At 34.4% G+C, this 16,150-nt stretch overlaps 1 protein-coding gene across 14 annotated transcripts in view; it reads left to right on the plus strand.

Annotated features, from left to right (window-relative positions):
* The window catches only part of TENM2 (teneurin transmembrane protein 2), a 3,550,639-nt gene that overhangs the window by 2,685,348 nt on the left and 849,141 nt on the right, over window positions 1-16,150 (plus strand). For all 14 annotated transcript variants that reach the window (XM_041750467.1, XM_041750468.1, XM_041750477.1 and 11 more), the window contains one exon: window positions 14,255-14,530. In XM_041750467.1, coding sequence (XP_041606401.1) covers window positions 14,255-14,530 — 276 coding nt within the window. The remainder of the gene's footprint in view (window positions 1-14,254; window positions 14,531-16,150) is intronic.

Genomic DNA, 16,150 nt, shown 5'->3' on the forward strand with positions numbered 1-16,150 from the left:
TTATTACAACTGATGATCCTATACTGGCACATCATTATCACTCAAAGTCTATAGTTTACATTACACTTCAGTCTTGATGCTATTATTCTATGGGTTTGGGAAAATGTAAAATGACATGTATCTATCATTATAATATCATGCAGAGTATTTTCATTACTCTAAAAATTGCCTGTGCTTCACATATTCATCTCTCCCTGCTCAATCTCTGGCAACCACTGATCTTTTTAAGGTCTTCATAGTTTTGCCTTTTCTAAAATGTCATATAGTTGGAGTCATGCAGTATGTAGACATTTCAGATTGGCATTAGTTTCCTTCATGTCTTTTCATGGCTTGATGGCCCTTTTCTTTTTATTCCTGGATAGTATTCCATTGTATGGATGTACCACAATTTATTTATCCATTGGTTGCATTTACCTTTGCTTCATAACTTTATTCCTAATTGACTAGAAGTTAAATAGACAGGCATGTCTTTGTAGTTTATTTCAAAATGTAACCATGAAAAGTTTGAATGACATTACTTAACAAGAAAATTATGATTCTGGAAATATTTTTAAGTATGTGATATATACTATCCAGAACTTCTATTTTTCAATTATTTTATTTTTTAGGAAAAAAAAACATTAAATCACAGAAAAATACAGAGAATAAAGTATACAATACTCATCCCTTGTAATTAATAAGCATTAGTATTTCATCAAATTAGTTTCAAATCCTCTTTCTTCCCTCTACTCCCCACCCACCAATGCATTCTTCTCTATTGACAGAAATAATTGCTATGAAGAATTTAGCATATATTGTTCCAGTTCAAATTTATCTTGTTAGTATTATGTATCTGAAAACAACATAATGGCACTCATTATATATATATATATATATATATATATATATATATATATATATATATTAAGATTTTACTTATTTATTTATGAAAGACACACAGAGAGAGTCAGAGACATAGGCAGAGGGAGAAGCAGGCTCCCTGCAGGCAGCTCAATGTGGGACTCAATCCCAGAACTCCAGGATCATGCCCTGAGCCAAAGGTAGACATTCAACCGCTGAGCCACCCGGGCATCCCTATATTTTTCTTATTATGCTTTTGTAACTTGACATTTGGATTTTGAGGTCTAGCTCTATTAAGACCAAGACAACTGTTTCTGATAATTCTCTACTCATAAAATTATCAAAATGTGGCCAATGGTGGCCAGTATTAAAGATTTGTATCTCTTCTTGCTGGTTTCTCAAGAGACTTATTTCCTCTAAAAGTAAGCAGTGTATAAACTGAACTACTTGACACATCTAACTTTGGTGACACTTTTGAGTGGATAGTGTGAAGATCGTGTTTTTAAAGAGTCATCAGTTGATACCTCTAGATATGCTGAAATCCTTGTAAAGCTGTTGTCCCCATTGTTTGTGAATGAATCCATCACATATTAAAAGCAACGCTTGTAAGTCCTTTAGGTGATGGCTCTAGCCACATTGGAAATGATGTATTTTAGTGGCAACTTAGTCTCTGGTATTGCTGAAACTGATTAGTTACAGCATCACTCACACCATGAACATAATAGTGCTGATGGTAGAGTATTTCAGCTGTGATGACATAAGATTTTTTTACTCCATTGAGCAAGCTTCTGCCTTCTATTCCTGAATTTCCTTTTGACTTTGAGTTTATATGACTCAACAACTCTCTGTAAGTCAACAGCTGCCAGATGCTAAATGTAATTAAGGCTTTACATGTACTTGTAACCTACGACATGTGTTTGGAACATAGGAAGCAAGGTGGGAAAGAAAGAAAAGGAAAACTCTTGATTCAGTTTCAATTATCCTCTCTCTGTTTAATGATGCTAACAGGCACTAGGAAACTATGGTCTTGCCATTCTGTACAAGCTTTGTGGCTGGATACTTAACATAGTTTTAGACAAGTATCTAAATCCTAGAAGTAATTGGTAATGAAGCAGTTGATTTAAAGGAATTGATTTACAAACAAGAGTATATCATTAACATTTCTCCCCAATATTTGTGGTTACAAAGTAGATTCTGATTAGTTACTGAAGTAAAATGTCTGCTATATATATATTCACCTGCTGATAGACTGCAATCTATCCATCTCACTAGATGTCGGAATGTAGATTAGTTAATTAACTCTTGAGATCCAAAATAATCCTTCAGTGATGGGAAAGTCAAAATGTTTTCAAAACATCAAGTGCGTGATAGAGACAGGGACCTTCATGAGTGCTGAGAATGCAAATGCCATGTCTTTATCAAAATTCAAGTTAATGTTGGTAATGTCTCTACTGATATATCAAATATTCTCTGTTTTCGTTTTAAGAAAATAAAATGTTACATTGCTTAATGGAATAAACACTAAATATATTTAAACAAATACAGTTTAACTGGAAAAGTATTGTTTATATAGAGGTAGAAAAAATTTGGAGAGGGAATCATGGCCATAATTTTGTATTTTTACACTTGCTAGTAACATGGTAATAGAATATTAATGATAATAGCTAATATTTATTGACTTTTGACTTTTTTCTGGAATATTCTAAACATATATACTCTTTGACACAATGACGAGGTGAGGCAAGAACTGCTATAATTTCCTCCATATTACAAGTGAGGAAATTGAAACATAGGAATATTAAATAGTTTGATCAAAACAAAAATAATATAGTCCTCACAGTAATTAAGATAAATCTCCAAGCAGCCAAAATGAAACAAGATAAAAACCAAAAACGAGCTAAAGCCAGAAATCTGAAGATTGAACTGTAAGCTTCTGGTAGGTCTTCACTGACAGCAAGGACTAATATCAGATCTGAATTTGGGAGGTTGGACTTCAAATGTAGGGCAATAAGGAGGACTGAAACTAAGATTTTTGCATTAACCAGGAATCTGGAAAGAGATACATGATTAATAGTACCACATGTCTTAGACAAAAGTAAATACAAATCTTTCAGGAAGCAAAAATCTTCATCTGAGGCCCTTGTGATTTTCAAAAATTAAAATAAACTGATGTCAGCTAAAATAATTAAGTACATAAGAAAACAAATCTTCATAATTAAGTCAAACAAATCAACAAACAAGCAATTTTGATCTCTGAAGTCCTAAAATATTATAATTTGTTAGATCCATACTTTATGTATAATATGCAAATTTACAAGATGATAATGGAAAAACTGAATAGAAACACTTTAAAAGCATGTAAGTTTTATAAATAAAATACACAATTGTTGAAAAATAGCTGAGTTCATACAGTAAATATGAGATCAGGCACAATTAAAGAGGGAATTAGTCAACTGGAAAAAATAGCAAGAAGAAATTAGCAAGAGACAGTGCAGAGAGGAAAGAAAGTAAAAATAAATAGAGATACTTAGAGTGAAGGGTAATACTTAAGTAGTGAAAAGAATAAATAGTTTACAAGTGAGTAAATAAGAGGCAATGACTGAGTTTTTAGGATAGAGAAACGAATTCACAGAAATTGAAGAAACAGCATATAATATTAGAACTCTAAATATACTGATATAGCTTACATATTATAATGCCTAAAGCAACCACTAATAAATTATGTGAGGAGATAGCTAAAAAATCAATAGGCAAAATGAAATTTTAAAAAGTTATTAACCCAAGTGAAGATGGGAAAGAAACATAGAGAACAATTACAAAAAAAAAAAGAGGAAAAACATAGCAAAATGATGAACCTACATCCAGACATATCAATAATTACATTAATATAAATGGACTGTCATACCAACGAAAAGCAACATTCTCAGATAAATAGTAAGTCTCAAATATATGCTATCTATGAGAGACATTTTTAAATACAAAGATGCAAGAAAGTTGAAAGGTGTTCATTTCTGTTGAAATGAATGCACAATATGTTTACTACATACAGTAAACTTAACAAAACAAGTTTCTTGAAACTTTAAAACAAGTTTCTCAATATATTGTGATATTTTGTATATATTTCTGTTTTTGACTTCTAATTTAACTGTGTTTGGATAGAAAGCAAAATTTGTATGTTATTAAATCTTTGAACAATTTTGAAATTTGTTTCATAGACTTGTAAACTTTTATAAGTATTTATATGTATCAGAGAAGAACACATGTTCTCTAATTACTGAGTGAAAGATTCCAGATAATTATTGATAATGTATTCAATTTGTCTATATGGTATTAATTCTTCTCTGGGATTTGTTATTTGCTGGTCTTATCAATAACTGGAAGATATATGATACAATTTCCTACTATAATTGTATTTTTCCCCATAGTCTTATCAATATTTGCTTTTTGTCTATTTAAGGCTCCATTATAGATATCTACAGGCTTAGAATTAACTTTTCTGATGGATTATTGATTACCCATACATTATTGATTATCATCAATATGTGGTGACTCCATCTCTAATAAACATTCTTGAGAAAATAGCTGATTTTAATATTAATTATATTTTATATGGAATTTATCCATTTCATCTAAATTACTATACTTTATGACAATGCATTTAAGTAGGTGTAGGATCTATAACAATATCCCTTATTTTATTCTTGATTTGGAGTATTTGTATACTCTCCCTTTTTTATTGATCATTCTTGATAGGGGTTTATCAATTTTATCAGTGTTTCAAAGGACTGGATTTTCCCTTTAGTATTTTCTTTCATTGTTTATTTTCTATTTCTTTAATTTTTGCTCTTATCTTGATTGTTTTTCTCTACTTAACTTTGGGTTTTACTAGTTCATTCTTTTCTGTTTTTTTTTTTTTCTTTTCTTTTCTAGGCTCTTAAGGTAGAAGTATAGATCACCAGTTTGAAAACAATATTTCTTAAATAAATAATCACACCTACTAATCTTCCTATTCACCTGCATCCCACAAATTTGAATATGTTGTACTTTCATTATAGTTCATTATAGTTTCATTATAGTTCAATTCCAAATATTTCTTACACATCAATAGATGTGTAAAATGTTTAGATCTAAACAACAATGAAAAAGCTGTGAATCAAAACCTGAGAGATATAGTCTGAAATATTCATAATAAAAAAAGGAAGAGTGGCTGAACACTAATGACATGAAGATTTAAATTTTAGAGATATGGAAAAGTACAGTTGAATAAACTCAAAGAAATGAGGGGAAAGGGATAATGTCTATATATAAGGTTAGAAGTTAATAAACTAAAAAACATATACAGAAGCAGTAAAGTGAAAATTTGTTTTTTAAAGACAAAATCAATCATTGCTGAAAGCAGTCCAGTTAAAGAAAATACACCCATTAATGGACATTTAGGTGGCTTCCTAAACAATACATATAAATAAATAAATAATGCTGCAATAAATACAGGGGTGCATATATCTTTTCAAATTAGTGCTTTAGTTTCCTTTGGGTAAATTTCCAGCATTGGAATTACTGAATCTTATGGTATGTCTAGTGAGGAAAACCTGGTGTATACACACACACACACACCTGTGTGTTCAGGAATATTATACAGCCATTAAAAGGATGAATTTTTGGTTTTTGGTTTTGCCACTTGTAACAACATGGATGGCTCTAGAGGGTATTATGCTAAGTGAAATGAATCAAACTGAGAATAACAAATACCATATGCTTTCATTCATGTGGAATCTAAAAAAGAAAACAAATAATAAACAAAAAGCAGAATCAGACCTATAAAAATAGAAAACAAACTGATGGTTCCCAGAGGGCAGGGGGTAGGGAGGATGATCAAAATGGGGGAAGGAGAGTTGGAGATACAGGCTTTCAGTTACAGAGTGACTAAGTCATAGGAATAAAAGGTACAGCATAGGGAATATAGTCAATGATATTGTAACAGTGTTGTATGGTGACATATGGTACCTACACTTGTGGTGAGCAGCACATAACAGAGATGTTGAATCACTATACAGAGCACTTGAAATTAATGTAATGTGTATCAACTATACTCAAATAAAATTTTTTAAAGTATTTTTAAAAGAAAGCACAAGTAAGTAATATCAAGAATGAAAATAAAGACAATATTCTACAAATCTAGTAGAAATTTAAAAACATTATAAAAATACTTTGATAACTTTGTGCCCATCCATTTGAAAACATAGATGAAATGAGCATATTCCTAGAAATATTTATTGTTTCAAAACTTTCTAAATCAACTCAAGAGAAAATAGAAGATGTCAATAATGCTATATATTTTTTTAAAATAATGTTTCTGCATCTGTAAACTGATGATCATCATAATAGCTATGTTCGTTATAAGGTTACTCTGTGACAGGTGATGTTCTAAGAATCATTTTTACCTGCCTTGTCTAATTCATTGCTCACAACACCCTATGAAGGTGGGTGCTCTTTTTATGTTTATTTTATAGATGAGTACATGGAGACTCACCAGAAGAAATAATTCCAGGAATTTGTGGTTAAGTGTTTTCTTTAAAAGATTTTATTTATTTATTCATGAGAGACACATAGAGAGAGGCAGAGACATAGGCAGAGGGAGAAGCAGACTCCCTGTGGGGAGCCCGATGTGGGACTCGATTCCAAGAGCCCAGGATCACGCCCTGAGCTGAAGGCAGACAGATGCTCAACCTCTGAGCCACCCAGGTGTCCCTGTAGTCAAGTATTTTTAAAACAGAGTCTGGAATTCCACTTTAACTCTAGTCTATAGAATGACAATTTTTTAGGGCTGTCGTCCTGCTTAATCTGAAAACTGTACATGAAAACATCTAGAAAAGTGCCTGCCACACTGCGAAGCCCTCAATAAATGTAAGCTAATCTAGTAGGTGTTCTCAAACTTGGACAGCTAGACTATTGAAGCTAAGTCACTATTGTGCTTTTATTTATTTTTCTCTGTCCCCCAAAAAATTTTGTTTGAAGAGCCAGAGTCTCAGATGATCAGAGGACTCTACACCTTGGTAATGCTGTTACATAGGGTAGCTTATAGGTACAGTTTTTAATACCAGAATTCAATTTTTATCTTGTTGGAATTTTTGTCAAAGGAAAGAATCTCCAGCTAGCTAGGTTACTGGGTATTTCGTTTCTATTTATGATCTGGCAGTTGTTCAGCAGAACCTTTTGTTGTGGCTGCTTTGGGTTTTCCAAATTGGGCTTTGTTCAGGCTGGAACAGTGAAAATGCCACCGTATCAGAGGAGAATGCCACATTCACCTTTCTCTTTGAAGTTATAAAGCTTACAGAGGAACCAAGGATATTAGAAACTCTCCTGTCGTCACTAACCATTTTGATGTTTCCTTGATTCAGAAGGTGTTTATTTACACTGGAATGATTCTAGTTAAAAATTGTGAAAGTTGTTGTGTATCACACATTCAGGGAGTTTAAAATACTTAATCTAAAAGTTTAGAAATATCAAGATATTAACATTTTAGGAGCTATCTATAAAAGAAAATTATTACTCTTGAAGTGCATTTTTGAAATATAAATATTTAGCTTAAACTTTTTTGAATAATAATGCATGTACACCTACTTTGTAGTTTCAAGCCACAGGATTTTTCACGAACAGTTTTGTCAACATTTGGGAAAATATCTGAATGTGTAAAATCAGATGAACTTTAGAAGGGCATTAAGAAGGAGTTAATGTGAAGAATTTTAGTATACACAGGCATAAAACATTAGAATTCATAAGTAGCTTCTTCAGTGGTTTTCAAATTTGTTATCAATGCATATACAGATGTAGATTTTAGATTGCTTGAAAACAATATTTTAGATAATATCAGTAAGTTTTTGATGGGTGATTGTTTTGGGTAGCTCGTACATATCAATAATTTCTCAAATTTCAATAGAAGGTATTTATATTAAATATAAGGTAACAATTTGATGGCACAATTTCAGTTAATCAAAAATAAAAATTATACTTTATCACTTATAATTGCCATATTTTTCTTGATAACTTTCTGCTGCAAAAACTTAAGGTATCAGATAAAATTACTCCACTTACTGTGACAAAAAAGAACTATAGCATTTTAATTTATGTCATTTTCTGAAATCCTTGCTGGAAAATTTGGAGTTCGTACTCAGTTCTGACTTGAAAATGTAGACCCTAACATTTGCTCAGGAGAAGTGACCTATGTTTATTTACAAGAGATTCTCTTTGTCTTAGGATAAATGTTGCTAGAAAAAGGCCACTTAAAAATGGAATCAATGTTAACAAAAGAATCAATATTTCATATTAAATAGTAAAAATAATTTATTGAAACTTTATCTTCAAAAAAGTTAACTATGGAGTGTATTTTATTTTATGTCCAATACAATTTATTATTCCAGCCATGTTATAATTATTCAAAAGGATAAAGAGTAACAGCTTTTGAGCAAGGCATTTTATGGCAAAACTGCAAGAATGTACAATACATCCTTCACTTTATATTTAAACTTTACAGTACAATCACAGAGAGTTGTACTTTGAAAATTAAAAAAAAAGATGAATTCATTAATTTTCCTAAGGACTGCTCATTAACCTTTTATTTAAATAACTGTCAGTCCTCATTCAAACTGAGATTTTCCTGATTCTCGGTATGGTGAGTGATTTTTTTATTGTCTCCTGGCTATTTGAAATATTGTTTTGAAACTCTGGATCTTATTTAAATCTTCTATTTCAGCAGGCCTCCTCTGACACCAGGCCAGTGGGAAAAATGGGACACTGGGGCTAGGCTGTCAGGCAGTGATGGAGTCCAAACTTCTCACTTGGCTTACTTTGACAAAGCAGGGTGGGTTGGTATGGTTGGAGAAGGGATACTCTATTACTGCTGAACCAAGTTGGGTTTTTAGAATCTTCCCTAGGACTCTGCAGGTACCCACGTGGTTGAGAGGGAGAGGCACACCTCCTTACAGTTCCCCCATGAATCCTTGTGTGGTAGTAAAATTAGATTTGACATTAATTCTTCTCTGACACCATGAGGGAGAGGAAGGGGTGCTTCATTGCTACTGGGTGGGGATGGAAGTCTGGGATCTCCTTATGGCGACCAGTGACAACTTTGTGAGGGGTCTCTGGGAAGGCTCATCCCTACTGGAGGAGTATGAAATTCTGGTTTCACTTGATTCCACCCTGGGATGTTTGTGGAGTTAAGGAAGGACCCTTATAAATACAGTAGGCTTTATGCTGGGCTTAGTTTGTGTGCTTCCACTGGTGTTTTTAATTTGCAGATTTCTCCAACACCTGAGATATAATGCAAAAGAAACCCCAGGGAACTCATAACCATGTCCTTCCTCAGGTCCCAGGATTCTAATAGGTCTGTCTTCAAACTCTTTCTATGTAGTTGCTATGCACGCCAACATGCATTTCCATTTTTCTTGTTCGCAGGTTAGTTCTGTTCGATCATACTCGTGATCCTCGTGGTTTTTAGCATTACTTGTATTGACTTCATAGAAATCCATGTCTTCATAAGCTGTATAACTCAAACTCTCATGTTGGCATCATATTATTTCCTTTTATCAGCAACTCGCTGATGATACAGACATTGATAGGGTGGTTGTTAGGAGAGGAAATACTAACAGTAGGTGGGTGGGGATGATGGAGATGAATTTTATAAGTGATTGTTAGTGACTGTTTTCACATTGTAGTAACTTTTGCTCCCATGTGTAGAATTTCATCTCTTAAGTTCAGGGGGCTCGCATAGTGAACATTTAAGTAATACAAGTTTTCTATATTATACTCCCCTATTACTACAGTTAACTTTTCTCTTCCTGCCCTCATAGTAGAAAATCTGCTCAAATGCTGACATTTCCAGTGCTATTTGTATTCCCTGGTATTACCATGACATGATAATTCTGACTTAGCGACATATGTGCTTCTCCTAGTTAAAGGTTATTTCAAAGTGTGAGAAGTTGGTAAAAACTTAGAAGATAAAGCCATGATCACGATACGCTATCTTTCCTTTGCATTGTGTCCTTGATGCAAAACTAGTTGGTTAAAGGCTGACTTTTGATATCTATTGCAAAATTTATCTCTAAAAAAGTTCTGGAGAGGATCTGGGTTACACACTGAGGTTATGATAAAGAAAAAGACAACTTAAAGACAAAAAGACTTACAAAGAGAGTTCCTTTTAAACACTCACATTCTGATATCCTGATCACCTAACAGTTTTTAGATATCAACGTTCTTTCCCAATACCCTAAATTGGACTAAAATTCTATGATATAAATATGGGTTTTTAAAAATAAAAATAGTGACTTTGGCCTTGATAATGTAACATGGGGCCACACCAAGCAATTTATTGGCAGCAACTATAAAACACATGCCTGAGATGAAATGAGTTTAAAACATCATCCACATCCATTTTAATATGGTATCAGAGAGATTGGAGGCAGAGAGAAGGTAAACATATTTTCCACAAAATCTGAAATATTATTACTCTTTCTACCTTTCTACAAGAAAGTAAAGAAGGAAAGAAATGTTGACTGCTTTCCACTAGAAATCTTAGCTTGGAGAATCACACAATGACTAGTCTCTCTCTTCCATTCAAAGCTGCCATGGAGCTTAATAAAGACATATTTATACAAGATGAATTAAAGCAAAATCAACCTTCCATCAATGAGCAAAGTAAATGCAAAACAATAAGTTGACATGGTGTTAAAATTCCCCTGTGCTATTTACATTCTGAGCAAAAGAGTATGACATGAGGGTTTTGTGTGGTAAGAGGAACTACATGAAAAATGTTTGTCTGAAATTAGTGTATACGTGGGGGAATGTTTGGGAATGATGTGGGAAGAGCAAACTGAAAGGGGCCTGATGACTTTGTGGAGCAAATTTGCAGTCCCTCTCAAGCAGTGAGTCTACTGCTAGATGAACATCTGCTGACCAAGCTGTGAAAGGATGAACAGTTGGACCTCTATATGACCTTTCATGGCTCCTTGTCCTTTTCCTATACAGTATTTATTACTGTATAAATTGTACTTTGTTTATGGGATTCTTTGATTAATGTTTCTTTCCGTTTAGACTGTAAATGTCAGGGGCTCCATTTTTATAAGGCTCACTGTAATATCCCCAGTGCCTAGCACAGCCCTAGGAACGATAAATATTTGTTGAATGATTTAATAAATGATATATCAGTTTTTCCTTTCCACTGTGTATGTGGCTTACCAGCTTCATATGTTAAGCCAGCAAACTTAGAAAAGGCTTGGTCCAGAATCTGTCCCAGGTACTTAGAATAAGATTCCTATTCTTTGAGTTAGTTGAGGACGAAGGGTACCAAACTTGGAATTGTGAGGAACGGATAGCTTTGGTGAACTGTGGTCCTATTGGAAGATGAAAATGACGAGTTTGGAAGGTAGTATTTTTGAGAAAACTGTTTTTTTTTTGGGGGGGGGCGGACTTCTGAATTTAGGGGAAAACCTAGCTTCCAAAAGCCAGTGTGAACAGTTACTTTTTCCTGGTGAATTCAGTATAGTGCCTCCAATTTTCTTTACACTTCTGCTTGTTTATGGCTTATGGGGCTGTAAGCTTAAAGCTGAAACTCTTGAAGAGCATTTTTTCTAATATTTGTGGTTACTTTAAAAGTTGTCTAATTTTAACTGATTTATAATGATCTCAAGTTTACTTTAACAGAAAAATAATATTTTAATTTCTTATCATCAAGTAAATTTTATAACCAAAGAAGGGAAACTGTATTTATTCCCTGGCTTTCCATGCCCAAGGCTTATTGCCTATTACTTTGAGTACCCAGATTGAAAAGCACATGGGATGCTCTGAAAACTGAGGCTTCCTCTCCTCACACAGATGTTTCTCCTTTCCTGAGGAGGTCTTTGAAGCCAGCTCCAGATAATGAGATGTGGGAAAACCATCAGAAAAGTTGCCTTAATACATACACACTCCGTTTCAAATGGAATCATATAGCTAAAAATTCCCGCATGTGGAATAAAAACATGTGTGTTTTAGTTTGACTTGTTTTCATTTATTGTAGGAAAAGGAAGCATTGTATTTCATGCCTGTCCAGAGCAAACATGAGCTCTAAAAACAAGATGGGAGAATGCTAATACTGTGACTCTTTTTATTTATGTAAGACTGAGAAAGCAAAAATAGGAAAGTATTGTAACATCAGACATACATGAACTTTTGTTTTATAGACTACTGAAACTAAAATATACACTTTAGTGTACAATTATGAAACAATATCTAGTTACCAGGGCTGTAAACTGGAACAGAGTACACTAGGCAAGGGATTTCAGACAGCATGATAAAGTGTGCACAGGGAATAAATAACAGCCCTTAGGATCATGCTGGTGGCAGTGAGAACTTCCTTCTTCCTTAAACTGGGAGGAAATTACCCCATCCCCCACAGGAAGTTTTTGCTTGGGTTAGTTCTCCACTGAATAGGTTTCACTCTGCAGAGGCAATTATGTATAAAATTGGGTTTGATCCCATTTACACAGCTAACTAAGGAAGGCTGTGGGACTTCAATGTGTAGTGAAGTCGGAAAATAAAACCTAGAATAAAAATATGTGTCTATTACAAATGAAAGTCACACTATGTTAATACAAACAGTTGCTTAATGCTTTTAAAAATAAAAGCTGAGAAATGGGGATCCCTGGGTGGCGCAGCGGTTTGGCGCCTGCCTTTGGCCCAGGGCGCGATCCTGGAGACCCGGGATCGAATCCCACATCAGGTTCCCGGTGCATGGAGCCTGCTTCTCCCTCTGCCTGTGTCTCTGCCTCTCTCTCTGTGACTATCATAAATAAATTTAAAAAAAAATGCTGAGAAATGATGCCACGTAGATGGAGTATCATAATGTTATATCATAAGTTTGGAAATATGACTGTTAGGGAATGGCCCTAATACTATATATATATATATATGTTGTGTTGAAATATATATATATATATATATATATAGTAAACCATGGAATTGGTGTCATTTATAAGGTTTTCCTCACTACTAGCAGGAAGTTTATTTCTTCACTGCATTTTCCCCATTGTCCATAACTTGGTTAAAGACAAAAAAAAAAAAAAAAAAAAAAACTAGCTAGCTTTATATGTCAGTAAATATGATGTACCACATGATTTCACCTAATTTGCATCAAAAGCTAAAAATTTCTTGTAAGAAGCTGTAATAGTAAAGCACACAGATAGAGCATTCATTGTGCCAAAATGTTGCCAGGATGGTTTTTGTTTGAGATCATTTCACATTATAGAATGAGCAGATGATTAGAATCTGCAGATTAGAGGTGTTATTCTGGATCTGCAACTTGCCTAGGCGTGACCTTGAAAATGGTCAATGCCTAAACTGCTGGGTATGATGACAGCTGAATGAGATGTAAAGCCTATAAACTGTCTGCTCATGCCCAGCACATGGTAACATATAAATGTTCAATAAATGCCTATGCTCTTCTGCTTCCCATGTGTGCACACATTCACTCTCCGTGGGTGAAACCTACTTGTGATTTTAAGTCGGAAACATCGTTTGGTATCATTTAAAAATGTGAGGACTGACTCTTCATCCCTAGGATGCTGCATTAAATAATACATTACATAGTCTATGTTTAGAGAAAAAGTTTGTTGTATATTATCACATAGAAGATACACAGTGATCTTGAGAGGAATTTAAGAGATTAATACCCAGATTTTACAGATGACAAAACTGGGGCTCAAGGAGTAAGAGACTTGCCACAATGAGACTTACCAGTGGGAAGCTGGGACTGGTACCCAGGTCTCCCGGCCACCACTCAGATTTATTGGAGGATTAAGGTTCTTTGACACGAAGACAGACTGCTCAAGGATCAGATCCATGTTTTGCTACAATCTAGATGTGTGACCTTGGGTAAGTCACTTAAATTCTCTGTTCCTCTGTTCTTCAGTCTCCTTACAACATGATTACAGTAATATTATCTTCTCCATAGAGCTGTTGTAAAATCGAAAAACGTAAAATAGAAGTTGCCAAACAAAAGATGCCCGGAGCAAAGTAAGCGCTTGGTATATGTTAGCTGTTGTTATATATCCAGTGTTTTTTCAGCTCCTTGTGCTACCTAGACCACAGTACTGCTGTAACATTTTTGAAGCAAAATCTGAGCATTCTGGCCCAGGGTTAAAATAATTCTTGGATGTTTATGTTTTTTTTGTTCTCAAATGTACCCCAGTATCCCACATACTCTTGCTCTTGCTCATATATTCCTGTACACCATGGAAATCCAATAGATTTTTTTTTTTTTTGGATGGGAAAAGCACCTGTCTGTTTTTTGTTTTGTTTTGTTTTGTTTTTTTTAAAGAATCAATTTCAACTTTGTAGGGCATTTCACAATTTGTAATGAGTCTCTCTGTTGCTGTCACCTTAGGAACTAACTTCACCCTTGCGGAACTGGGAATCTGTGAGCCCTCCCCGCACCGAAGTGGCTACTGTTCTGACATGGGGATCCTTCACCAGGGCTACTCTCTGAGCACAGGGTCTGACGCCGACTCCGACACAGAGGGAGGGATGTCTCCAGAACACGCCATCAGACTGTGGGGGAGAGGGATAAAATCCAGACGCAGTTCCGGCCTGTCCAGTCGTGAGAACTCAGCCCTTACTTTGACCGATTCTGACAACGAAAATAAGTCAGATGATGAGAACGGTAGGCCTGCTTCTTAAATACCTTTTAATGTTCTGGGTACGGCGCAGTGTGGCATTGGGGATGCCTGTTTTTTTTTAATAAAGAGGAGTGTGAAACCATTCATTTTCTTTTAACTCGACCTTGTCTACCCACTCAGAGCTCGGGAAAAATAAACCAGCAAACCTCAAGCACACAAGGAATGAGGAGTGAATTTTAAAATCACATTTTGATGATAACACAGTATTCAGGTATAGTCAGTTGGTCTTATTAGCAAGTAAATTACATTGCAAAAGAGGCGACTTGATAAACTATGACCTATACCTAGAAAATGTCCTCTCGCCACAAGTTTCTAGGTCTTCGTATTGATTTCCCCTTCCCAGTAAATGGCAACCTGGGGTATTTTTTTCATGAAGATCTCTTAAGAATCCTACCTTATCTTAGACTTTCATTTCCAGGCGGCAATGCCTCATATCCGTATTGAAGATCAAACCTGGAACAGATGCTCTGGAGTTTAATAATGACAAATAGGAAGAGACTTGTCTTCAAAAAAGTATTCTCTTCTATGTTTACTTTTCTCCTTGGTACCTATGTAGGTTAATGGCTTCCCACATCTTCTATCACAAATCACTATTGCTTATCCATCAGCTTTGTAGATGGGTTTTAATGAAACTTTGAAAATTAAATGCTTCCGATCATTAAGCAGTAAATATAGGGAAGCCTAAGCAAGTCATTAAAGAGATAAGGTGCTTATTTGTGGATTTCTTAGCGACTCAGAATTGTGTTTAGTCAAAAACATCTTTTAAAAGATAAATTGCATTAGGTACAGCTGATTTATGAAGAAAACATCAAATGCTATGTGGTTTGTTATGAATATATCGTGTGTTTGCTGAAAGAATTGCCATTAAAATGTTTACAAACAGATCAGTTAAGAATGTTTATATAAAATATTATAAACTTCTACTAGAGCAGCTTTAAGTATTTTCTTGCATTTAAAAAAAGAAAAAGAAATTTGCAGGCGGACAGCTTGTTGTGAATGCAAAAGCATAGCTAAATATCATTTAATCTCAAAACTGTGTTGAAAATACATCATTTCCTGGGTAAGTCGCATATATCCAAAAAGATGTCACTTTGTTGCATTTAAATTTGTGTTTAATTCTGAAATAATTTATTCTACTGTGGGGACAAGGAGATGTGTCTTACTTATGCCTCCGTTCATGTAGCTAATCAAGGTGTACTCTCAAGGAAAAATCTGTACTTGACTCCTTTTGAATTTTAACAAAATTCTGACACTTGGCACATTCAACACTCTAAGGTACTTATTTGATAGGAAATTACTTTTAGAAGTTTTCATAAAGGCATACATTAAATCCATTTACTGATGTTCTTTTTCAACTCTGTGTGTGTCAGATACTATTTAAGTGGAGGCAGTTTGATTGCCTAATAAATGAAATCACTTGCAATCCAAGAATTTATGGCACATTTTAGACAAGGTATTTTGGCAAATCTTCCATGGTGGTACTCTCACTGGTCTCGTGGGAATCATCTATACAAAATTGAAGCAAATCGATAGAATCCGCACCCTTTCTTGTTAAACCTATATACATCTTAAAAACTCAGCTGATAAGGAGAGTTTTTCAGGGA

Source organism: Vulpes lagopus, chromosome 3, assembly GCF_018345385.1.
Source record: "Vulpes lagopus strain Blue_001 chromosome 3, ASM1834538v1, whole genome shotgun sequence".
Taxonomy (NCBI): Eukaryota; Metazoa; Chordata; class Mammalia; order Carnivora; family Canidae; genus Vulpes; species Vulpes lagopus.